This window comes from Sardina pilchardus, chromosome 4 (assembly GCF_963854185.1).
Source record: "Sardina pilchardus chromosome 4, fSarPil1.1, whole genome shotgun sequence".
Lineage (NCBI taxonomy): Eukaryota > Metazoa > Chordata > Actinopteri > Clupeiformes > Clupeidae > Sardina > Sardina pilchardus.
The window spans coordinates 23934581-23959947 of record NC_084997.1 but is presented as its reverse complement, the minus strand read 5'-3'; the positions used below and the strand labels follow the sequence as shown (position 1 = coordinate 23959947).

The 25367-nt window shown below is 42.5% G+C and overlaps 2 protein-coding genes across 3 annotated transcripts; one reads left to right on the top strand and one right to left on the bottom strand.

Annotated features, from left to right (window-relative positions):
- Nucleotides 1-294: 294 nt before the first annotated feature.
- Nucleotides 295-12202, top strand: map3k19 (mitogen-activated protein kinase kinase kinase 19). Its single transcript, XM_062534723.1, has 14 exons — nucleotides 295-462; nucleotides 1023-1188; nucleotides 1867-2058; nucleotides 2348-2508; nucleotides 2612-2727; nucleotides 2864-2973; nucleotides 3655-3715; nucleotides 4531-4618; nucleotides 7658-7908; nucleotides 8011-8051; nucleotides 8141-10150; nucleotides 10244-10336; nucleotides 10503-11200; nucleotides 11457-12202. The coding sequence occupies exons 2-14, from the start codon at nucleotides 1057-1059 to the stop codon at nucleotides 11530-11532; spliced, it is 4029 nt and encodes a 1342-aa protein (XP_062390707.1). The 5' UTR covers nucleotides 295-462; nucleotides 1023-1056; the 3' UTR covers nucleotides 11533-12202.
- Nucleotides 12203-12634: 432 nt separating this feature from the next.
- On the bottom strand, nucleotides 12635-22865 carry ccnt2a (cyclin T2a). Of its 2 annotated transcripts, none has more exons than XM_062534724.1 (10): nucleotides 22674-22865; nucleotides 20589-20670; nucleotides 19888-20016; nucleotides 19498-19558; nucleotides 18807-18869; nucleotides 18383-18467; nucleotides 16141-16304; nucleotides 15417-15487; nucleotides 13727-15008; nucleotides 12635-13586 (listed from the first exon to the last, which is right to left on the bottom strand). In XM_062534724.1, the coding sequence occupies exons 1-10, from the start codon at nucleotides 22829-22831 to the stop codon at nucleotides 13513-13515; spliced, it is 2169 nt and encodes a 722-aa protein (XP_062390708.1). In that variant the 5' UTR covers nucleotides 22832-22865; the 3' UTR covers nucleotides 12635-13512. The 2 variants fall into 2 exon arrangements, with proteins under 2 accessions (XP_062390708.1, XP_062390709.1); XM_062534725.1 differs by having other exon boundaries at nucleotides 18383-18428.
- Between the last annotated feature and the right edge of the window lie 2502 nt (nucleotides 22866-25367).

Below are 25367 nucleotides of genomic sequence, written 5' to 3'. Positions count from 1 at the left end.
TGGACAAACAAACAAATATAGCCTTAGTTTGTTACTTTAAGCATACATCCTGTTGCTTGTGCTGAGTTTAGCATTCATAACAGCCAAAATGAGCCTAATTTAAACCATGAACATACTGTATTTTTCCAATGATTGCTTTAAAAACATTTGGAAAGTAACCTGTAAGAGGCGGTCTCAATAAGCAACTTCAGCAAATCAAAGGGTCGTTTGTTTCATGGTCTGTCTGTCTGCTCGGCTATCTCCTTGGCAACGGAATGTAAACTCTAGTAGAAAATAGAACAGATGACTGCAGGAGGCAGTTTGACATTCCAGGTGTAAACAGCAATGTAAAATTCTGGATTCCTGGTAATACTACAGTATGTGGCGTCTTAAATTGGGAGGATACATCATACAAGCTCAAGTTTGAATATTCTGGAAGTTTTGTGAGGAAAGATGTCAAGTGGTTGAGATAGAAGACAGAAGGTGAGTGCGCACTAACCTGACAAAACATTTTTTAGCTGAACTTAGAAACCTGCCTTTAATGCTTGTACACACAATTGTTAAAAGAAAAAAGAATGCTTTTAAACTTCTTTTGCAAGAATGTGTGTTCAGTTGTCAATCATTAAACCATGTGCAATGTTTTCACTAATGTCACAGTTCAGCCATTCAAGTGTGTTCATCCAGTTGAAGCCACATTGAAAAGAGCCTGAACACCATTGTGTATCATGGTGGAAAATTACTATCAGATCGTCTGCTGGGTCCCCCTTGTAAATGTGCCCTATTGGGAACTGTCCCATTCACCTGAGACTCATGACAACATAAACAGGTCTTGCATATTAGGATGGTGAGGTCATAGATTAATCCAACAATAGAGCAGGTGTAACATCATCAGTGCTCAAGTGTAGCTCTTCATCAACAATCTATCAGAAAGCAGAGAAGCAGAGCACGAGATCACAAAGCAAGCCTTGTGTGACTCCGAGATTCGGAAGCCTAAAAGGCTCCGACTCCTGCTGTGTTCACCGTACCACTGAGCGTTATCTTAGCACGAAGGCACAGAGGGACAACAGCTCTTTGAAGATGGATCTGAAGGAGGACTTGGAGGCGGTGGTCTCGTGGCTGGAGCTCCGGCACTGGGAGGAGGTGGACCATCCACACAATGCAGAGAGCTCCACGCCGCTTATCAGTGCCTGCCAGAGGGGCCTGGACACGGTAAGGGGGGGCCGAGGGAGAGACGGGTAAAATGGGCTTATCTGGGAACGGATCTATACCACAGTGGCAGCTGCACTAATAAAAAGCAGTGAGCTGTTGGGGAAATTGGATGGAATTGGATAGTTGTGTGTGTGTGTGTGTGTGTGTGTGTGTGTGTGTGTGTGTGTGTGTGTATGTGTGTGTGTGTGTGAGTGAGAGAGAGAGAGCGCAAATACGAGTGAGTGTGGTTGTTTAGTAGCCATTTATAATCTTTTAATTCATGATCATTTCAATTTGAAATCAAACTGGAACAGTTTGATGTGAATACAGTAGAATGAATTTATGATTTGTGGTCGTTAAAGTCGCTATTTACACACATGACTTGTGTACATTAGGGAATTCATTACACAATCTGTATACATAACAATGCATCCATGGGGCTTTGGTAGCAAAACAAGCACATGACTGTCTAGAATTGCTCTGGCCATCTGGGAAAAGAGGGTTTTTTTCCCCCCCTGTTGTTGTTTGGGTGTTTTAATCAAGTAAAGTCAACGTCAAATGATGCCACCTCAAAACAGCAATGATCACTTCATTAACCAAAAAGATAAATAATTAAGTGAATAAGTGACTGTACTGTATCCTGTTGTTCACTGTTGTGATGGTGGTAACATGGCACATTATTGTTTTCGCACATGCCAGATAATGCACACCCTTCTAGAGCATGCCGCCGATGTCACGCTGTGTAACCAGAGCAACCAGACGGCTATGCATGTGTGCCATCCGGAGCTCCAGGAAGAGCTGCTGCTGGCCATGTTCAGGCCCCTGCCTCCCGAGGCTCAACTCCGACAGGCCTGTTGGCAGGGGAACCTTCACCTGGTGCAGCACTGGCTGGTACGAGATAACGCTCAAACACTTTGTTATCTCACCTTGCTGTGTCTGTTTCTACAAGCATGATGCTAATAATGGTATCACACATGGCGAGGCAAACCATTTTAGTTTACTGACATTTTGCATCTGTAGTGAATTTTACATTAACATGTTTTTTTTTTTTCAGAAGTAGGCCTATAGGACTTTATTTTAGTTTACTAAATTACTCACATTGTAATGTATGGTGATTCTGGTACTGATGTTGATCTGGTGAAACATTTCTGGGTTGTTAATGTTAATGTCTCTCTCCCAGGCTCAGAGCAAGTTTGTGGACGTGAATGCACCAAACAGGGATGGGTTAACCCCTCTCATGCTAGCGGTGAGAGATGTTGACCTATTTGAAAGTATGAACAGCCGTCTACCGTGGGAACACAATCCACTGGGAGTAGTGAAGGAGCTATTGACAGCTTCTGCGTGAGTAAAACCGTCCAGGCCATATATAGATATTACCATATACTGTTGTTTCCTTTATTCACCATATATGTCATGTAGAATCTCTCTTGTCTCCTTCTCCCAGTCACCTGGAGGTGTGTGACCACAGGGGATACTCTGCACTGAAGTACGCCTATCACATTAAGTGTTCATTGAGGGAGGAGCTGGTGCAGATGGTAATGGGTGCCCACCACCAGCAAGGTACTGTGAGACAGACAGACAGACAGACAGACAGACAGACACCCAAGGGGAAATTCAAGATAACAGGAATTCCAAGTGCTACACACTGCTGTCTCTGTCTCTTGATCTAAACACTATCGTCCCTTTTGTCAAATAGCACTCATGTACCTGACCTTGGAGATGGTGGATCATGAGGAATCGTCTGAGAGTATCTCATGTTGCTTCACACCCTGTGCTGTCCTTGAGCAGACATCTGGCATTTCTGAGGCAAGGCATCAACTCTTGTTTATGGCTTAATCCCTTTTTCCCAGCGTTTAATCACGAAAATGCACTCTCAGTGTTTGTCAGTTTGCAAGGTTGTACAGGATATAAAAGCCTCTTGTAAAATGAAAAAATTTACAGTTGTTTATTTTCTGTGGACTTGGCTTCAATGAGGAGCCTCTCAGCTGGTTGACTGAATAATGGCTGGCTGACCTCTTGATTGAATTAAAGGGGTGGTTGAAATCAGTGGAGAAAGGGCTGAGGTGGAAGTAAGACATCTGTGAGGTTTATTAAATTCTGTCAAGATGTTCCTGGGTGCACTATTAGTTTCACAAAGTTGTATCTACTGCGTAATGTTAATATAATGAACACGGCGTAGATATTGAGTTATCATTGGTAATGGGTAATGGGAACTGGATGTTCTGAGATTGAGTTGGAGTTAATACCCAAGTGTTTACAAACAGATTATTACAATCATTTGAGTGATGCCCAAAATCTATATAAAATTGTATTACATAACAGACAAGTGTCTCTAATATTGAAATATAATCAGTTCAATTAAGATTCCAGTTCATTTGTCTTTAATAAGTCTATAATGAAAGAGTCATAATTCATGCTACAATCCCTGATAATTGTCAGTTACCAATGGCATACTTGTTACTCAACAACACAACATTTTCTTTCCAGAGTCAACTTCAGTGTTTGGATGGTGGGCCGCCGTCGGAACAACACCAAATAAACAGTCAAGGTAAGCACCCAATAACACACACACACACACACACACACACACACATCCCTGTCATTTGCACAGCCACTATATAACCAAACCCACCCTATACAGACCATCTTGCAGATGGTCAGGGTTAGGGACAAAGAGGAGGGGTGTGTCAGTCTTAGCTGATTGGGTCCTTCCCGGTGAGTTAAAGCACTCCTCCCCCCTGGGGTCAAGAGACACACAGGGAAGGAGAGCCTGCTTGACTCCTGTCACACTGAAACGAGTGGCTGTGACTGTGAGGCAGGGAACACAGTGTCTCTGTGAGTTGTGAGTGTAACTGAACACTGACTATTCATCCTCCGGACAAGCAGGTTCGGCAAACAGGTATCAGACGTGGTGTTCATCTGTCCTTTGTCAGTCACCGTAAGTAATGCTTCGTAAAACAGATTGCACTGCGTTCATGTGAGATGTTCAAGATGATAGAAGATCATAAAACTTTCAAGACTAATCATGGTTGTTGAAGTGATGTATGCATGTCATTTATGTTTTAAGATGTAACAATACATCATGGAATACTTTTTAGTCTTTACACTTTCTAAGGTACCTTACACTACATTTTATTACCACGGTAACATGAGATGAGGTCTAATGTCATTTTCAGCGTGCTTAATTATAAATAGTAGTCATTTTCTCAGGTAATATATTCTTCTTGTATCATTAGTCAAGTTTGTATCCTGTTAAGATTATGTGCAAGATTCAGTACCTGAACATCCACCACTGAAATGATCATTTGGCTTTGTCCCTTTTGACCTGACCTAAAACTTGAGCCTTTGTTACTTGTCCCACAGATCACGAGATCTCGAAGTTTACCAGGAGTAGACCGGTCACACCAAGGGAGATGAGACACACTGACAAGGTCGAGAGGAAGGAGAACAGGTGGGCCACCTCACAAGAAACAAGTTACTACAAACAGTAGAAAAACACACCACAAACAAACACACCCACAAGAGTCAACAGCAAACACAGAAAAAACAGGAAAGTCAACATCAGGCTGTTATACAATGTTGTGATGCATTGCATCCTATTCTTACTGTGCCACAAACACAGGACATTATCCAAGAATGAATCCACACGCTTTAGATTGGCTATAATCCTAGTGGCGGGGCATAGGCTCCAAACAGAAAACAGTTCTCAAAACCAACACTGAAGCTCACGCTGCTCAAAAACAGAAAAATACTGACAAGACAGAGTATTCCACTCAGGTTTATAGTTAATGTTTTAACAAACAACATGTACAGTGTTGTGCACTGTTCAGTGTTGGTTTTGACAAACACAGGACAGAAATATCCTGTTACCTGACCAGCATGCCTGTCCGTGTTTCAAAGGTGAGCTATTATCCCAGAACAGTGTACAGAAGAGCTGAAGAGGGCAGAGTCGGGGGGCACAGGGGGAGAGACTCGTGGGTGAAACAGACCTTTGTTTGTTGATCTCTTGTTGCTGAAAGAAGCTCACTGCTCCTCTGTATTACTGTTTAGTAATGCCAAGTTCCTCCGGACTGCCTTGAACATGAATGAACAGGTTACAATGCACAGTATGCTTTAATATAATGAAGAGTTTGGGATTGTGAGTGAACCACAATACTTAGTAAAAAGTACAGTGAGGTACTAGGTAGTTTTGTCGTATTTTACCAAACGATAAAAGAAAATGTAAACAATGGCTGACATATTTTGGACCAGACTGTAGTTTACTTCTTTTGTAGGTAAAATTGTCCTTTGTATCTACAACTTGATAGACCATGAAACACTTGAAAAAACAGTACAGAATCTCAGCTCCTCCACATGTGGCTTAGACACTCTGCCTACAAATTTCTTCAAAACTGTTTTTCACCTTATAGCCTCAGATGTCCTTCACATTGTAAATACATCACTGCTGTCTGGCACTTTTCCTAAGTCATTAAAAACAGCTGTTGTAAAGCCACTGCTCAAGAAGAATAATCTGGATGCCTCCATGTTAAACAATTACAGGCCCATATCCAATCTACCTTTTATTGGCAAAATTATTGAAAAAGTAGTCTTTAATCAACTAACCACCTTCCTAACATCGAATGGGTATTTTGATTACTTTCAGTCTGGTTTTCGGGCAAATCACAGCACTGAAACAGCTCTCATTAAGGTTTTCAATGACATACGTCTCAACACAGATTCTGGTAAAACATCAGTCCTAGTGCTACTGGACCTTAGCGCAGCATTTGACACTGTTGATCACAATATTTTACTACACAGACTAGAACACTGGGTTGGAATTACAGGCATAGTTCTAAACTGGCTCAAATCATATCTACAAGAAAGGAGCTTCTTTGTTGCCATCGGCAACTGTACCTCAACACCAACATCCTTGACCTGTGGTGTTCCCCAGGGGTCGATCTTGGGGCCACTATTATTCAACCTCTACATGCTCCCACTTGGACAAATCATCCAAAATAATTTGATTTCATATCATAGCTATGCAGATGACACACAAATTTACTTAGCTCTGTCACCAAAAGACTATGGTCCCCTTGAATCTCTATGTCAGTGTATAGAACAAATCAACACTTGGATGGCTCAAAATTTTCTTCAGCTGAACAAAGAAAAAACTGAAGCAATTATATTTGGTAAAAAGGAGGAAAGAATTAAGGTTGCCACTCTCCTTGAAACAAAAGGATTGAAAGCAAAGGATACTGTTAAAAATCTCGGTGTATTAATCGACAGTGATCTAAATTTCAACAGTCACATGAAAATGATAACTAAATCAGCTTTTTATCACCTCAAAAATATTGCCAAACTGAGAGGGCTAATGTCAAAACATGACTTAGAAAAACTCATTCATGCATTTATCTCCAGCAGGGTTGATTACTGCAATGGGCTCTTCACAGGCCTTCCTAAAAAGACTATCAAACAGCTGCAGATGATTCAAAATGCAGCAGCTAGGGTTCTCACAAAAACAAAAAGAACTGAGCACATTACTCCAATTCTTAAATCTCTGCACTGGCTTCCAGTATGTCACAGAGTTGACTTTAAAGCACTACTAATTGTTTATAAATCAGTAAATGGAGCAGGACCTAAATACCTATCAGACATGTTTCAGCAGTACACACCTTCTCGTCCTCTGAGGTCTCAGGAGAAAAACCTCTTAGTAACACCTGCTGTTAGAACTAAACATGGTGAAGCAGCTTTTAGCTGCTATGCGGCTCAGCTTTGGAACCGACTTTCTGATGACATTAAAAAGGCCCCAACTGCAGCCTGTTTTAAATCTAGACTTAAGACCAAATTGTTCTCAGATGCTTTCTGCTAACTGTCTCTTAATTATTCCATCTGGAGTCTTTTATGTTAATTATTCCTTATTGATTTGATCTTGATTTATGCTTTGTTTTTATTTTCTATTATTATCTTTTTATTATTATTATTATTATTATTATTATTATTATTACTACTATTACTCTTTGCCCATCTATGCTTTTATCTGCTATAATTACTGTTTGGTTTTTGTTTATGTAAAGCACATTGAATGACCTCTGTGTATGAAATGTGCTATATAAATAAACTTGACTTGACTTGACTTGACTACAAGTCCTTTGTTCATTGTGACTACAATGACGTCAGAGTCAACTTTAAATTATATTCAAAAGGTGGTTGAAGATCTGCAATTTCAGTCACAGTGATGATCACCTTGCTGCCTAGATCTGTCAGATCCTTTTCTGTAATCTTTTATTTAAGTCACTAAATTGAGGGACTTTACATTCAAGGTCGGTTAGACAAATTGTCTGTTGGAGTTAAGGATGTAATGAAAATAATCAGATGGCAGGGCAAAATGAACATTAAATGGGAAACCGTTAGACTGACTTTTATAGAAATAGTAGATTCCCATTAACAGCAAACATGTCTCCCTCTGGTTTATTTGAATATCTGAACTCTGATCTTCACTGTTTCCCCTTAGTCGAACGAGACTTCTTCCGAAGCTGGCGGACCATTGCAGATTAGACATTACGAATGCCACTGCTGGTATGCTGCGGAGTACAGAGCCCAATGGCATATCAGCTGCAAGCTGGACAGACATGAGCACCAAGCCTGTTCCTCCTGCATCTCCGGCTCCACAGTCATCACTACTGAGCCGATCTGCACCAACCATCATGGAGCCTTTCCTTGGTGCAAGTTCCCTTCTTCATGTGCGGACTAACATTCACAATCGTACGTAAATCTTTTTCATATTGAGTAGTAGCCCAAAACGTTAGATAACATTAATTTAGGAACCAGTTATTCCACATGTGAAGTCATCTATATTCTTTGCAGGATTGACAAATTCCAAGGAGACAGATGAATGGGGTCAGAAGGTAATTATTAACTCCTGAAACATGTTTACCACTGAAGGTTATCAGTGTCTGTTGACTGATATTTACATTTTTAAAAAAATGTCTTACAGGGTTCTCCAGATTCAGAGAAAATCAGGACTCCAAGAACTTTGGCTCCATTGAAGAGAGGCTGCAGAAATAACCCGGTCCTATCATGTCTCAGAGCACCACGACCACTCAAACCTATTGGATTATTTCCTCCGTCGTCTGACCACTCTGGCGGGGCAGATAAGGCAGCCAGAGAGGATAGAGAAGGAAGCTGTGTCAGTGGTAGACAAGGGCCACTGGGCAGAGAGGACACTAATAGGGACAATTGTGATAAAGAGAGCCTGGTTGACTTGCATGAACCAATATCAAAGGGGTCACCTCTCTTTGATTATCAGGACTCATCTGTGTTTGAGTGTGCAGCAAACCCAGGACATGAGGTTGACCGTCTGTGTGGTGAGTCTACTGGTGTGATGTTTGAGGAAGGTGTTTGTGCCATATCTCTGTTTGATGACAAGGAAAACTGTGAATTTCATCATACAGACGTTAACACTGAAATAGCACAGGGTGACAAAGACCCTCAGATTGACTATGCAGATGAGGCACATGCCAAGCAGAAGGCTGTCTGCTCTGAAAATCCTTCATCAGAGGTATGCAGAACAGAGCAATCACATTCAAAGTCACATTCCACAACTGGGGACTCTCCAGTGGATGAAGTCAAAATTGAAAACTCCCATGGTGTGGGAGTTGGTACTGAGCCTCCTCTTGATCCAACTGTAGACATCATAGTGTCAATAGAGGAACATGTGGTTAGAGCCAACAGTCAGATGGTAAGATTGAAGAAAGACAGAAAGGGAAGCATTCCTTTCCAAACTAACAATTCTTTTAATGTCCTGGCATGTAAAAACCAGAGTAGGAAAAATCCAACTGTTCCATTCCATGTAAAGAGCCCAGATGGAAAATCTGATTTAGTCAACAAAAATATGTCTGGCATTCACACAAACACAGCGCAAGCAAGCACTCGAAAACGAGTTACGGAGTCAGTAAAACCCAGAAGGGGAAGCTCTGACAAGAAACGTCTGAACAATATAAGGTCACAAAGTCAAAAGCATCTCAACCAAAAGGACCAGAATAGAACCAAACACCTCCCCAATACAGAGATTGTAGGACCACCCAAGGCCAAATCAGCTGTGGATTATGTAACTTACAATGACATGTTTCACGAGATCATGAATGGAGACAATGGGCCGGCCATCTTTGAGATGTTCGCCACCCCGCTGTATGACAAACTCAGAATGGCAAGGTCCTCTGGCAGAGAGAGACAGGTGCAGTCAGCTCCTCCAATCAAGGACCAGATTCAAAACACCAAGAACAGGTGTCCCAAGAAGGTGGAGAGAAAGAAAAAGAAACAGACTGATAAGAGTAAACCGAAAAGAAATAGGGAGACTGTAGCCACAGGGCAGCCTTGCAATGGACTATCTTTGAAAAAAGATGACACTGAATCATTTTCCAATCCAAATCATGCCAGCACCACAAGGAAGCCAGAGGTGACATCATCTGTTGAGGTAAATGAAGAAATGGATGCTCCTGAAAGTGAAGAGCAAACACTAAAAGCACATGTATTATCAATAATTCAAGAGGCTCTATCTCAAACTAGCTCCCTGGCACCTATGCTTGACAATCAGTCGCAAGGAAAGTGTCTTGGCGCCTCTGCTGAGAAAAGGAAAGCCTCAACTCAGCTCACGGGGAGCAATCAGGAAGTCCACGAAAAACCTGAGGTGAGGGTTGATCCGAACACTGAATGTAATCAAAGTCCAGACTTCATCAGTTCACCAGACTGGCCTGCGCATGGAAAAGTCAACAGTTGGACATCAAGCAGCAAGGAGCTAACACGCCTGCCTCGATTTCAGACATATGGGGATGAAGAAAGCGATGAAGAAGTGGACGAACCTCTTACAGACGAGCTGATGCAGTGCCTGGTGGATGAGTTGATATCACTGGAGGAGAAAGAAATAGAGACTGACCATTCTGAGTATACCAGAGATGATGGGCAGAGAAAAGAAGCTCCACTGTTGACCCAACAAACTTTCCACAAGGTGAACACTTTCAAACTCACGGTGTTGAATATCAATATTATCCCTTTGATAAATGAATGTGATCCATGTGTGTCATCTATGCTTAACTCATAGGCCAGTGGGGTTGTCAACATGGAAGAGTCCTTTGACAATGGAGCCATCACATGGACAAAAGGAGAAATCCTGGGCAGAGGGGCGTATGGAACAGTAAGTGATGTTACTTCACTATACCAATACAGGAGGTTAAACTCCAATTACCGGACAGCTGAGTGTCTGAGCACTCTTTGGCTAAGAGGTGCAGTTCAGGACATATTGGGGGCATGTTCTCGCCGAGTCATATTTGCTTGTTAAATTTCTCTCCTTCACTTTTAAGGTCTACTGTGGTCTGACTAGCCAGGGGCAGCTTATCGCCGTGAAACAAGTAATTCTAGATGCCACGGACAAGGAGACGGCAGATAAGGAGTATGGCTCCCTCCAAAGAGAAGTGGACCTGCTGAAAAGCCTCCACCACACTAACATTGTTGATTTCCTGGGCACCTCTTTGAGCGAGAGCATCATCAGCATATTCATGGAGTACGTCCCTGGAGGATCCATTGCCAGTGTCCTTCATCGTTTTGGTCCCTTACCGGAAAGGGTGTTTGCCATCTATACTCGGCAGATCTTGGAAGGGGTGGCCTACTTACATAGCAACAGAGTCATCCACAGAGACCTGAAGGGGAACAACATTATGCTCATGCCCACTGGCGTGGTCAAGCTCATCGACTTCGGCTGTGCCCGCCAGCTTAGCTATCTCAACCAAACCGGCAGTAATGGCAACCTTCTGAAGTCTGCACATGGCACGCCCTACTGGATGGCACCGGAAGTGATTAACGAGACTGGGCATGGCCGGAAGTCGGATATCTGGAGTATTGGCTGCACTGTGTTTGAGATGGCGACTGGCAAACCGCCACTGACTCACATGGACAAGATGGCTGCTCTATTCTACATAGGGGCTCGACAAGGGCTGATGCCGTCTTTGCCTGACAACTTCTCCAAACATGCAAAACATTTTGTACAAGCATGTCTGACAAGGTTAGTGATTTCTTTTTCTATTTGTCTTAAATAATACATTCAGAAAGCAGGAAACAACTAGACCGATCACATTCCCCACTATTAGCCACGGTTTATACATTGATTTTGCTAAATTTCTTCAGCTTTAAGGTTAATACACGGGGGCAGTTAATATGGGATTAATATGGTTTTGTTTCTTTTAAGTTGCATAAAACACTGTTGTGTGGCTTGTGCACAATATGGCTAATACACAGGAAATTACTGTATTGTTTTGCAGTGATCAGCACCTGAGACCATCTGCAGAGCAGCTGTTGGACCATCCCTTCATTATGCATGGACGATGGTTTGACTAAACATCCCTGTTCATTTCAGACATACTGATTTGACTAGCCATTTCAGACTAATGCTATGTTGGAATGTAAATTGAAAAAAACAAACTGCATTAAAATGTAAAACAGGGCTGTACAGGAGTATTGATCAATTATCGTTATTATTCGATTTATCAGATCGAATAATAAAATTGAAAGATTTTTCAAATATTTTAACTGTTCAGGTTTGGCTGAGAAATGGACAGTAAAATTATGGGATCTTTTATCCTAGATGCCAAACCTATTTTTTTTTTTTTACATAAAGTTAAATGATTGTGTATTAATGTCAAAAAGTCTCTCACACTCAAAGTTCATGTAGTGGAAACCTTGGGATTTATTTGTACAACTTAACTGAGAGGGTAACGGAGGGGGGCAGACTTGACTGGATGTTGATATGTTCCACTGTATATAAACCTCCAACTCTGTGCCCTTGAATAAAGTAACAATCTGCAGTTCTTGACCTCAAGTACAAATTCTGCTCAATGAAGTAAATTACTCTTTTACAGAAATAACCTTCACCCCACAATCAAAACAATGCATATTGCAGGAATGCATGACATGGAAAAGTAAAACTATTTTAAAACCCCATGGTTTCAACACTGATTAAATTCCCAAATAACCTCTTCATGCGTCTGCACTTAACAAGGGTAATCCTACATATTTCCATTATTGATTTACAGTGTCGCACCTATAGGCTACAGCCTGAAGCCGAGAGATTTTAAATGCACTTCACAGCAAAGGTTATGTAAACTTTAGGGTCCTCTTAATTTCTCTTCTTTTGAGGCACAACCTTTGGCATCCAGCTTAAAGTCACCTTGGGGAAGGAAAAGGACTAAACTGCAAGGCCTCTGACAAGCCAGGTGATTGGTTAGGCATGGTGAGTCCTCGCTGCTCACCCATGCAGAGAATACAGGCTTATAAGCACGTCACTGGAATGCTGCAGTCAGAATCAAATAATGGATTCTTATCAAGTTATAATAGTCTTTTTTTTTTTTTTTTCATTATTTCATTCACATACATACAGGCACACATAACTGTGTGCTCTCTCTCATACACACACACACGATTTGTTATACTTAACAAGCAGTTCCAAACCTGAGTATTTATGTTATCACTTTTTTTTTAAGCATACAAAAATGTATGTACATTTATCTCCACTTCCTGTAAACAGCAGTCTATCATTCTTCATCCCTTTGATTGAAACATGCAGATCATACATACAGTATAGAAACGAAAGACGTCATTCATGCCCTCACCGACTCAAACATTTACACACGTACATACAGTACACTCGCGCGCGCATACACACACACACACACACACACACACACACACACACACACACACACACACACACACGTACATCCATCCCCTTTCAGAACAGGAAATAGGTCATTTTTGGAAGAGCCTAATAGTATTTATGAATTACAATTGTGGAGATAGCTTAAATTATAAATGAAAAGAAAAAGAAAAACAAAGTCATTGCATCATTCAGTTTTAAGTATTTAGAATTCAACTCCCAATCATCTTCTAGCTTCTATGGAGATTTTAAATCCATCTGAATTAGAATGCCCCCCTCCCCCCCCACCGCAAAACTCACGTGCCCTCTCGCCACAACCCACTGACGGGGCTTTGCAGGGGAGACCAGCAACAACATACACAGAGAAGGGGAGACCAGGGTGACACTGCCAAGGAAACCAAGGACCAGCGATCTCTCGTTTTTTTTTTCTCGTTAGTTCTCCAGTAAGAGAAAAACATCTATATTTTGAAGTAGCTTTTTTTTTTCTTATTCTTTCTATTGTTTTTGTGTTTTTTTTTTCTGTCTACATCCCCGTTTCTTCTCCAACTGGTGGCTTTCAGGCGTTCGTCCCATGGGGCTCTCGACGCTCGACAGCGAGACGAGCACGTGAAAAGTGTCTCTGTAGTTCACCGACGCGAGCTGGTGGCTGTTCTGTTTCGACGCACTCAGGCCCGCGGCTCCCCGCCGGCTTCCTGTCCCATGTCGCCAGGGTGCTGCTGAGACGTCCGCAGGCCTCCAGCTGCGTGACAGGGGGGAGGAGGAGGAGGAGGAGGAGGAGGAGGAGGGGGGAGGAGGAGGGAAGGGAAGGTTAAGAACAGAGCTGCGAGAGAGACGACACACACACCTGCTGAGCAACAGAGCAACAATGAGAGGAACTACCTGAGTTGCCCTTGGAGCTTTTGTTCTTTTTGGAGGAGTGGTGGTTGTGGCTGCTCTCGGGGTAGCCCCTCTTGCGCGAGGAGGAGGAGGAAGAGGAACCGGAGGACGCTGAGGTGGCAGTGGCTGATGCGCTGGGGGCCATCATGGTCAACCCGTCGGCGGCGAGGCCCAGGGGGCTGCGGAGGAGGGCGCCTCCGGACACCCCCGAGCCTTCGTGGGCCCCTCGGCCGTTGCCGCTGTGCACGTGGAAGTGGGAGTGCCCGTGTTTGTGGTGGTGCCGGTGGCCCGAGTGCTCCCGGTCCCGGTGCTTCTCCTTGACCACCAGCGGGCTGGAATGTTTGCTCTTGGCAGCGCCCTCGTCCGAGGAGCTGTGCCGCTCCGAGGACACTTTGATCTTCATCTTGAGCTCCTCCTTGCTGCCCGAGCCACTCCTCTCGCCCGGGGTAGGGAGCGGGAGGCGCAGCTTGAGCGAGGCGCCTTTGTCGCGCCGGTCCCCTCCGCCGTTGTTCCCGCTGCCGCTCTGAGACCTCTCCTGGCCAGGCAGGGGCAGCTTCATCTTCAGAGGGGACGCGGTGGACAGGCTACTGCTGCCGGGACCCGTCAGCTGGCCGTGCAGGTGGGCCTGCAGGTGCCTGCGGTGGTCAGTCTGTAGGGCGGCGCTACTGTACGCGTCCCGACCTTCATGCTCGGCGCTATGCTGCTGCTCGTGCCGGCGCTTCTGCCCGGCCAGCTCAGCGGCCTGCTTCTCGCGGTACTTGTCCAGAGACATCTTGACCGGGGCGACGGCGGGAGGAGGCGGAGGAGGCGGGGGCGCGGGAAACGCCGGCGGCTGGTGTTTGGCCCCTCCGCCGGGCTTGTGTTCGTGTTTGACGGGGTTGAACTCGGCGCCTTTGTCGGGCCGGTGCGGGTGTGAGGAAGAGGAGGAGGATGAGGAGGAGGAGCCGTGCTGGGGCAGCAATGGCGCCGCACCTTGCTGGAGACCCAGGGCGTCCGGTTTGAGGGGGTCCGAGTGGCCCTGGTCCTGAGGCCAGTCGCTCGGGGCGGTGTACGTGTAGGCGGTGCCGCCCATGCCCGTGAGGGCGTCCAGGGAGAGGCCGCCGCCGGAGTTGCCCGGCAGGCCGACAGGAAACGAGGCCGAGGCCTTGGAGAAGGACGCGTCTCCAGACACACCAGGAATGGCATCGACCAGGGAATGGTCCTGCGACAGGGATGGGCACGCGAAGGTGCCGCTGCCGTCGGTCACCTGGCCGTCTGCTTTGGGCTTTTTGGCAGCTTGCGTCGCCTGAGGAAGAGGCCAAAAATGGCACTTAAGTATTTTCAATCAGGTCATTCAAAACATTAATATTACTATCAGCTCATTCTTTAAGAGACATTAACATTAATTAAGTCACAACTACAACATCCACCCACCAGTGTAATCACTTCTTTAGGTACACGTATAAATTCCACACTAGTGTGGTTATATTAATGCAAGGTCTGAGGAATTTCCATTCGAACGCAATGTGATTAAGTTAGAGCAATCACTACCGGTCATATTCAGGGGTTTCATCAGATCCCGGCCTTTCCACAGGTGTATTAATCAGGCAACATGCAGTCTGCATTCATAATCTAGGTGCTTGACTGGAAAGGGACCCGATGTAACCCATGGATACAAGCACTATCACACTCGGTTCAATGAAGTGATTTTTACCCTCCAGTTACGAATCCGCTTTAGCCTGCTCGGAGTCTTCTCCAAAATCTGGAGGAATTCATGCGTCAGTTCTGAAAGGGAGGGAAAAAGGTAGTTGATTTGTGGTCCTTTCATGGGTGTACAAAAACTGATACAAACAAGTGACTACAAATCAACTGACCACAAAGGCAACATTTCAACCCAAAAAGGTCTTCTTCAGGCCTCTGTAGTAAATGTAATAATGGGAGCTCTAATCAAATGTGTGGACTTCTCCTCTTTTACTCTTAATATGTATCTTTGACCAGCACCTGGCCTCAAAACAAGCGGCTTGATATCGTCATTTTCTGTGTATTAGTCGCATTGTGTATAAGCTGCAGCAGTGTTTTATGCAAGTTAAACGAAACGAAACCATAATACCATATATCTACTGCCCCCGTGCATTAACCTCAAATTTGCTAAACCAATGTGCATCAGCCGTGGCTAATTAGTTGAGAAATTACGATATGCAATACAACTACTTCTTAACAATACAACTACTTCTTAACTCTTAACTTATATGCCGCCGCCCGCCGCCCCCCCCCCCCCCCCCCCCTACCTGCTCAGGGACTGGCGGATGGAAATTAGCTGTTAGCTATAATCTGGTGCAAGTCATCTCTTTACTATGTAACTAATGAACTTTGTACATGGTCCCTGCTTCAAATAAACTAAATAAAAATAATAATAAAAAAATACTCTGCCGTCTCACCATCCAAAAGCTCCAGGGTGACCGAGCTGTCCACATATTCCCACCAGTGTTTCCCATCGGTGGACACTGGGATCTCCCAGTTGGACCATTTGCACGCCAGATGGATGCACACACACGCAATGACCGTGGGCTTGTGCTGCAGACAGAAGGTGGTGAGGTGGAGGCTGCAGGTGGGGCAGAAGAACGGACAAGAGGGGGGAGAGAGGGGCGCAAGAACCGTCAGAGTCTGGGGGCACTCACGTAACCTGTACATACTTACAGTACAACAGAACTGCAGCAAGGCAACATTCAAGAACAGTGGTAGAATTCAACGTGAAAACGGTTTTAAAAGTAAGATATTATGGCAGTAGTGTGTCCTCAATTGTGAGTGACTTGTGTATGCTGAAGGATGTATTTTATATTGACCTAGCAGGTTTTCATGCACATAATTTACATATATATATGTATAGTATATTCATTCTCTTCTAGTCATATATGACTCCAGTAATTCACATATTCTTTGGCCCTTAAGACCATATATTTCTGCATTGATAGATTATGGTGTCTTTCATAAATGCTTACTAAAATGTGAGGACAGGAAAACACTTCCATTCAAAATTAAGGACAACTTTGGCATATATATGTGTTAGCATAATAAGCACAGATATTGTGGAAATAACATGTATAGTTCTGATCATGCAAATTCATTCAGACTAGTCTGTAAATAAGACTTTTGTTTTGTCATCACATCAAATGTGGCTGGAGCCACACAGCTACCATCCACGTGTTCACCTCTAGACAAATACAGCAGGAGCTAAGGCCTTCCGAAACAAAGAAAATCCAAAACACAGGACAAGATTGACTAGTGTGACATGGGAGAGGAGAGTACACACTACGATGCAAGTCAGAATTTAGGTAACATCGACATTCACACCATTTTTGTTTTAGGTCATTGATAGCCAATGACTGATATAGTGATGGTAAACATTGGATGGTACCCTTGTGCTTCAAACAAGAACAATGTCTGGGCGCTGATCCTACAAAAAATGTTAAGAGATTGGCCCACACAGATTGGCCCCACATTTTGATGCTCTTTAAGATCAACGTCTGTCAGTCTACAGAGAACAACCTTTTAAAGTCCAATATGGCATCCCCCCACAGCGAACCACAGTAAACAGAGACAACGCAAAAGAAGATTGTCGTCTTGGCAAATTAACAACTTTGAATGTACTCAATAAAAATCGGCAGAAAAATAAGACGCTTCTTTTGGTGTAAACTGTTTAAGTGTTACTGTTACTTTCAAACGTGTCAAAAACCCTATAAAAACAGCAATGGTAGTTGTGAATTTGAAGCGCACGTCCAGGCATTGTAAGGCTTCAATGAAAGAAAAGGCATACCAAAGCATCTCTGGTACTACCTAGCACACAAGTACGCCTACACTAGTTGTACTATGCCACATACACCAATTCCTATTACAACTAACCCATTAAGGACTCGAACAATATTGGGTACTCTGCTACAAGATCAATGCATATTATTACAAGATCAAAATGAAATCTTTATGACACTGGCTAGTTAATTAAAACAGCTAATGGCCTGGCTACAAGTTCTTCAATCTTAAAAATAGGTCCTTAATGGGTTAGGCGACAACTTAAAAAAAAGTACAGACATGAACAAATAATTCAAGTCAATACAACACTTGGACATTAAAAAAATTAAAAAATGATTCCCACTGCTACATCAACCAAGTCAAACTACATATTCCACTAAATAGTGTTTAACACGCAATTTGTTTATAAAAATCTTAATAAAAATGCAAAAAAACATTACAAAGTGAAACAAAAAGTTAAGACTTATGGTACTTACCAGACGGACTTCTATGCAATGTTTACATCTGTGTAATCTTTTTCTGCTACTCAGGCTACCACAGTGTCTTTTTTTTTTAAAAAAAGACAAATGCACCTCTGTAACCGAGCAAACGTGAGGTCAAGCGCACCACTACACTTCGCAATGTGCATTCAGCCCCCTTGGTGCCAACATTGGTCCCTCGTACAATACACCGCACTGCAGCCGGGGCCCGGATCGCCGTCGCCCCCTTCTTGCCCGACCCCCCGCCCCCATTTCTGAGGTAGAAGCTTCAGAAGGGGCGGCGTTCCAGAAGCCACCAGCGCAAGGAGGGTGTTGGACACTACAAGGGTACCCTGCAGTAACGGAAGCTATAGTGTGCAGTCACAGTGCAACAAATGAGGGACAGGATAACAACCTGTTGGTAGCCATGAAATAGGAAGTCTGTGCCAGATCCTTGCTTGCTGTGGCAGAAGAAGAGAGAGGGGGATGAGAATTAGCTTCTGAAAGAAACGAAGGAATAAAAATAGATAAATGAAAGTCTGCCAATTTCTTAAAATTACAAACATACAACAGAGAAAAAAGTAAGGAGAGCCAATCAGCAATCTGGGTACTGACTGGTTGAACTGATTTTTTCTTCAATTTTTTCTAAAAACATGTTTGGAAAACTGCAGCTTTTAAGAGCCAATCACCAAAATTGACTAATTTACTGCACTTCCTGCATAATCTACAATTAAAGAATGACTGACTGTTGAGGAATTTAAGAAAAAAGACTTATCCCTGTCTTCAGTCCCATTCAGTCCCAGACAAAACTACACTCAGACAACTGAAGGGAACTTTACCTCGCACTAGTTGGGAACATTTCACAACATCAGTGTGTGGATGCTCAATTGTTATTTCAAAACCTGCAAGAAAGAACATATGCCAGTGTTAGATCATTGAACAACAAGCACAACAATATAAAAAAAAGAAATATATATATAAAAATCTATATATCAATCAATTTAAAAACATGACTTAAGTGCAGCTCTTTCAAGTCTCTATAGCACACACCAGATGGAATATTGACGGCATAAAGCCACTGTGTGCATGCGGGCACGACAACAAACGACGGATGACGAGGCAAAATTTCAAAATGATGGAAGACTAGTGACACAAAAAGTGGTGTTGTTGAGCTGATAAACAGTACTCCTGGTGAGGTTTAAATGGTTTCACAGACTGGGAGCAGATGAACATAACACCCAGCTGAAAGTGCTTGATATGCACGGCTTTCTGTGTGGCCCTAATTCAAATTACAGGTGCATACGCGACAGTCTTCTTGGGCTCCCCAGAAAGGTCTCTGGTGTTTGACCAGTCCAAAGGGCAGTACCTGAGGCAGCACCTCAAAACGCCCGGGTGGGGGTGTGTGGGGGGATACAAAAGGCAGGAAAAGAGCATCCTACACCCAAGTGTAACACTCCAATACATTCACAATGTACACTGTATGCACTCACGTGAGACCACCTGTCTTCTCAGAGTTTGACCTTTACTTACCTAAAGTCTGCAGCACTATGGTTTCAAGTATCACCAGCTCTTGAGCTTGCTGGAGGTATGCCTGAAGTTCAATAGACAATCATTACATGATGCTTGTAATGTGTCTCTTACCCCAAATCCAGAATGCAACCCTTTCATTGACTAACAGACAGTAGTTGGCAGTCCTGGTTGGTTGAAGTCGGCGTGTGATGCCTAGTGCATTACTGGTTATGACTATCGGGGGCTGACCCATCCAGTCAAAAATGGCAAATGCCAGTTGTTTGTGACCGGGTTCTCATAAAGCCAAACAGAAGCACACAGGCAAAGAGCTTCTGGCAAGGGGAGGGTGAAAATGGGAGTGATTGATTGATTGGGGAATGAAACTGTGTGTGAAGTGACAGATGCACTTACATTACTCTTTGTATCCAGTGGAGGCTCTTGAGGGTATAAACAGGCATGCGCCACTTTAATGACATGCTCAAGCTTCCGAGGCTGCTCCTCAACTTTGGCAGCCAGGAATAAGGTGGTAGGGGATATGATCTATTCGTAGGGGGAAAAACCAAGAAAAAAAAAAACATGTTATACACATTTCATCACACACATGTACAGTTACAAGGAATCAAGTGTCATAAACAAGTTAAATGTAAGACTTTTTAAGACCACTTCTAAATTAAATGTATGACCAAACTTATGATGGAAATACAAATCAAAGAGGGAAATATTCAATACTCTTTCCAAGTAAACACACCGATGTCTGTTCAAAGAGAACAGCACGGTAAAATGACAATCGGTTGAGTTTAAGAACATCGACCATCAAAAGCTGCGCAGTAGACAAACTGGCTCTGACCTAGACGACGCAGCGCATACAAGAAATAACTATCTGGCTGGGCAAAACAGATTGCATCTGTATATGACTTAATATACATGTATATGACACAATTTAAGCAAAAGCAAACAAAGACATAAAATAGGTATACAAGAAACACTATGGGCTAGTTATATGATCTCCAAGTCTAATACTACATCAATACAATGACAATGTAAAAGAAGATCATTTTGATATACTGTATATAACAATGAGCATAAATGTGTGCAAAAACAGTCATACTTACATTTCTATGGAATTTTGTGAAAGAGTGGTACATATAAAACCTATGCATGTAAACAATAGCAGTATTTATTGTCAGTTGGGAGCTGAAAAAAGTACAGTTAAGGAAAACACTGGAATGACTACCATGCAATGTCTATTAAACTATTAAACAAATTAAACAAACATTATTAAACAAATAATACATAAACTCTTCTTATCGAGCCCGAAATTGTGCACATCACAGTAAAAGTCAGAATGAACAGGTGAAAACTATACTTACACATCTAATGCACAGCATAATATAGAGGGGTACAGACCTGACACAGGTCTTAATTCAGGATCAATACAAAGCAATATACAGAATTAGCCCTCTGATTTTACACACAAATTTACAGGACCAAATGTTCATGCAGGATAAGAGGGTGCCTGGTATTTCCCCTTGCCTAGAAGGTTAGGTTTTCAGCACAGGTTGCCTTTTGTACAGGATTACAAAACAAAAACAAAAAAATAAAACTCAATAAAGCAATAGTCTAATTTTCATGAAACCTTGCCTGTGTAGCATAAGACAGCAGGGAAATATCCGGATCAAACTCGCATCCGAATCAAAAAAGGTTAGTCTCACCTTTGCTGTGATTATGAGATATGACATTTGACCTTGGCAGAGGTCTGCCCTCCCTGAACGCTCTAGTTTTTAAAACATTTAAACTAACAGTAATAATCATGTTTATACAAAGTCTCACAGTAATGTTGCCTAGGGCATCTTCCCTTTGTGGCCAAATATTTGCTATTTTATTATTACTATAATTTAAAAAAAAAAAGATGTTCTGGGGCATTACTTAGATATTAGTCCAGTGCTTTATTCTATCAGGTGTCTCATCTTCTACAAACATGACAGTCACGACTTCTAGTCATTGTGCAGGCATCTGTTGATAATTTCACTTTAAAAAGTACTCCCATTTCTCTTCCTAACATTAGCAGATATTATATTTGATTCGGTCAGCTCCATTCAGCCACACTCTAACAAGGTGTCAATGGAGCCCATGAATGGTGATAGATGGCTTGCCATCTGTATCTTATACCTCTTCTAAACCAAATACCAGGGTTGTTGGTCAGTCCTATAGGATCAAGTTCTCGTCACAAGCTTTACGGTCTCAACAAAGATGTGACATTGAGGGACCAATTCTGCATAATGACGCTCTCTAGTGGACAAAATACAAGTTATCGTTGAGCTTATCACAGACAAAATAACATTAACAGCTTTGCAAAGTTGGTCGTAAAAGTGAGCAAAGGACTGGAATCTTCAAAGACTACCGCTACTTCGTCTTTGCTAGTAGAATAGACATTACCAATTTACGTTAACATTAGTTTGCCGTTTGTCCTAAGGCATAGCGGTTAACGTTAATCATGCAACCACCGTTGATTGACAGTACGTCTAATTTTGTTTGCATTCTCGATCATACAAGGTAGACGCTACCCTAGGGGGATGGATAACACTGCAAATTAAATGTAGCCGACTTCAGTGTGCGCGGAATAAGTTACACTGCTAGTGCAATGTCAACAAATGTGTCACGTAAGCTAGATAACGTTAGCTGGCGAGCAACCTGGCGGCATCTTAATGACGCAAGACATAGCAAGTGACAGCTAATAGCATGCCGCATTCACTGTAATCTGCTAATGTCGCCATAGTTAACCAATATTTGGGAACAGCATGACACCGTTCGTTAACTTATATCTATTTACCATGAATCCATTACAGGCCAACTCAGCAGTTTACGAACTTTATCGCCACAACACCATCAGCTTACGATGCACCGTTAGCTAAGACAGCTAACGTTAGCTGACTAGCTTGCTTGTCATCAACAAACCGCTTTAACGTTATCCGTCAGATAAACTAAAAGTTTTAGTTACATGGATAGCTCCTGTGTAGAATAGTGTTGTGCTGTGAAGTAATTCGCGTGAAAACAAAGTTCGTATAAACGTCAAGTCGACCATTTGACGAATGAGGCCGCTTAGAAATGGGCCTAGGCCGCCATTGCTCTTGGGCCTCCTCCTCCCTGAACATTGAAGACAGTGAAATCCAAGCAGCAAATTACATTTAAAAGGATACACATTTAGTCTCTGGCCCATATCTTGAATAAGGTTTGCCGCTTGCTGTCGATAAGAGAGTTCCCTGTCCGGTTCTACTCCACAGCGTCGAGACGGCGTGCTTTCGAGCTGTTCCCGGGTGAAGAACCATTTCGACGAAGATCCCCGGTACGCCGCCATTACTCCGGAGTAAACGTTCAGTATCGGAACACAACAGAATGCATAGACGTCATTACGTAACTACGTGTGATATAATTGTTAAACAATAATCGTAACTGTGGCCTATATCATACCCTATAAAAAATAGTTTCATTGAGAAATATTCTAAAATTAATTTCGATTTTACATCAAACACGTACAATTACCAAAAAGGCATTTTAGAGCATAATGATTTCACTATAATTCGCTATAATTCGCTACACAAGATTGCCCTCCAGTGGCAAATTATGGTATGCCCATTAGACGCATTCAGTTTGGGTGCATATGTGACCTAGCTGACACCAGAACTGCTTATATACGCACACAGATTCGTCTGGGTTTAATCAGAGTTGAATTTAATTTAATTTAACTGGTTGATTGACATTATGGTCTTTAGTTGTGTGAATGCATGCATGGGCTGAATGAATCAAGACCATCCAAATCCACCTAAGAACTGTGGCAATTTCTCCAAAATGCTTAATAACCTATAGGCTTAGGCTACCCGTCAAGAAGGCCTAGGTTGCCTTAAAAAATAAAAAATAAAAAATACTGAAACCAACAGTATTGGTCTTTGTATTTTGCGTTCATTCATGATTCTATTTGGGAAGTGAAATGGAAGATGGAAAAACAAGGGGAATATGAAGTTTTGAATTTGTATGCTCATTTACCCGGTCACTGTTTTGAGGACAAAGGAAAGTCACACCAAATGTTGATTTTATTTTGATTTTTGCATTTAATCTTTATTTTATGAGTTGCCTAAATATCTAGTATACAGTTATCATGAATGCAATAAGATCTGTTTGATATAATGTGATGAATCAATAGGCTACATGGATTATCAATTTGTTATCACAGGAAAAAAAAAATATTGACATAAAAAAACTTTAGATCTCTGGAAATCAAAGTAATATGACATGAAAACAGGGTTAAACCCAATTAAAAGGAACCAACATTAGAGTATAAATTGATGGCCTTCTTACAGTGTTATATCCAGAACATCTTTTAAAGTAAAGTCTGCAATAAATGGTACTATTTACGTGTCCTGTATGCCTCAGGCACACTATCACACCTTACAAACAAACAGCTATTGAGCTACTGTGAACTACAATGGAAAGGAGCAATGAAAAAAATGTAGGAAAAGTAGGTTGGCCAGTAAGAGCCAAGAGAGAACCTGAGTCACTTTAGTGAGTTAATGCAGAGATTTTAAAACAGTATGAACCTGTAAAGCACTTTTATCATCTTCAAACTATGCCTATCGCCATATTTCACCTCACACTGTATTTAATATGTAGCCTAATACATTACATTTTGATAAAGCCTGTTCATAAACCCTTCTTGAGATGACACCACAAATCTATATATCATGCTATATTCAATAACAAATATGAGTGTATTCCTAATTTTATTAGCAAGTATAACTATTCATTTAAAAAATTGTTTATAGAAGCCCAACATGACCGATGTAACAATGGCTACAGGATATCAACATAAAGTAACATTTGTTTAAACAGTTTTATTCATTGAATTAATGTTTTATTTTTGTTGCTACCAAAAATCCGTTTACCCCGTTTAGGTTTCTATATTTCAGCCCCTCCCTCTTATGGTTTTGTGGCAGATAAAGTTGAGCTTCTCCTGACAGTCCTTGTTGGTCAAGTTGTATGATTTTGAGCCGAAGGCTCCACAATTGAAGGACTGAGAGGGACACTGGGGTACACTGTTCCCCTGGTACGTCACTCCCTGTTTGGGGGTCCTGTCTACCCACAGCCACTCTCCAGCGAGGAATCTCAAGCTGGTCCAGACTTGGGGAGTGTTGGCCTCATGGCTGACTTCCTTGGCCAGTTGAAGCTTGTTCTGTCCCACTATGCTTGTCAGATCTGTGTAGTGAGACCTGCAGTGTATTAGAGCATCCTCCCAAGTCTTATTCTCTCTTACCAGGATTAGCTGGCGTGTCCACTTGAAGCAGATGAAAGTATGTCGTTTTTCACACTCATCGGTAGACCAATTGCCCTGTTGAATCCAAGCACATGGTTTTTCATTAGAGAGAGCAGGCTGGTCCGTATTCCATTTCTTAAAGGACAGCCCCATTCCATCAGTCCATTTCCAACTATTTTCAACAAAATGAAGCCCAATCCAGATTGAGTCATTTCCTTTGGCTTGTTCAGGGAGCTTTTTGTATTCAAATTCGTCTCCATGGATAGACAGGTCTGTATACTTCCTCTTGCAGTAATCTTGAGCCTCAGACCAGGTCTTCTGTTCATTGACAAAAATGTGTACTTGGCGGTATTCCTGGCCACCTGCCAGTGCCCAAAGAACACCAAGGAGAGCAACACTGAGGTTAACCTGCATGTCTGCTGTCTGGTCTTACTTGCGCACATAATGTTGTTCTCTGCCACATGCTCTCTGCTCTGCTTGCCATAGGCAAATTAGTATGTGACTCAGAAGTCACGTCATATGCAAACAAATGAGCAACACAATGAGGAAGTTCAGGAACTTAGACGAAAACATGATTTAACCAGTT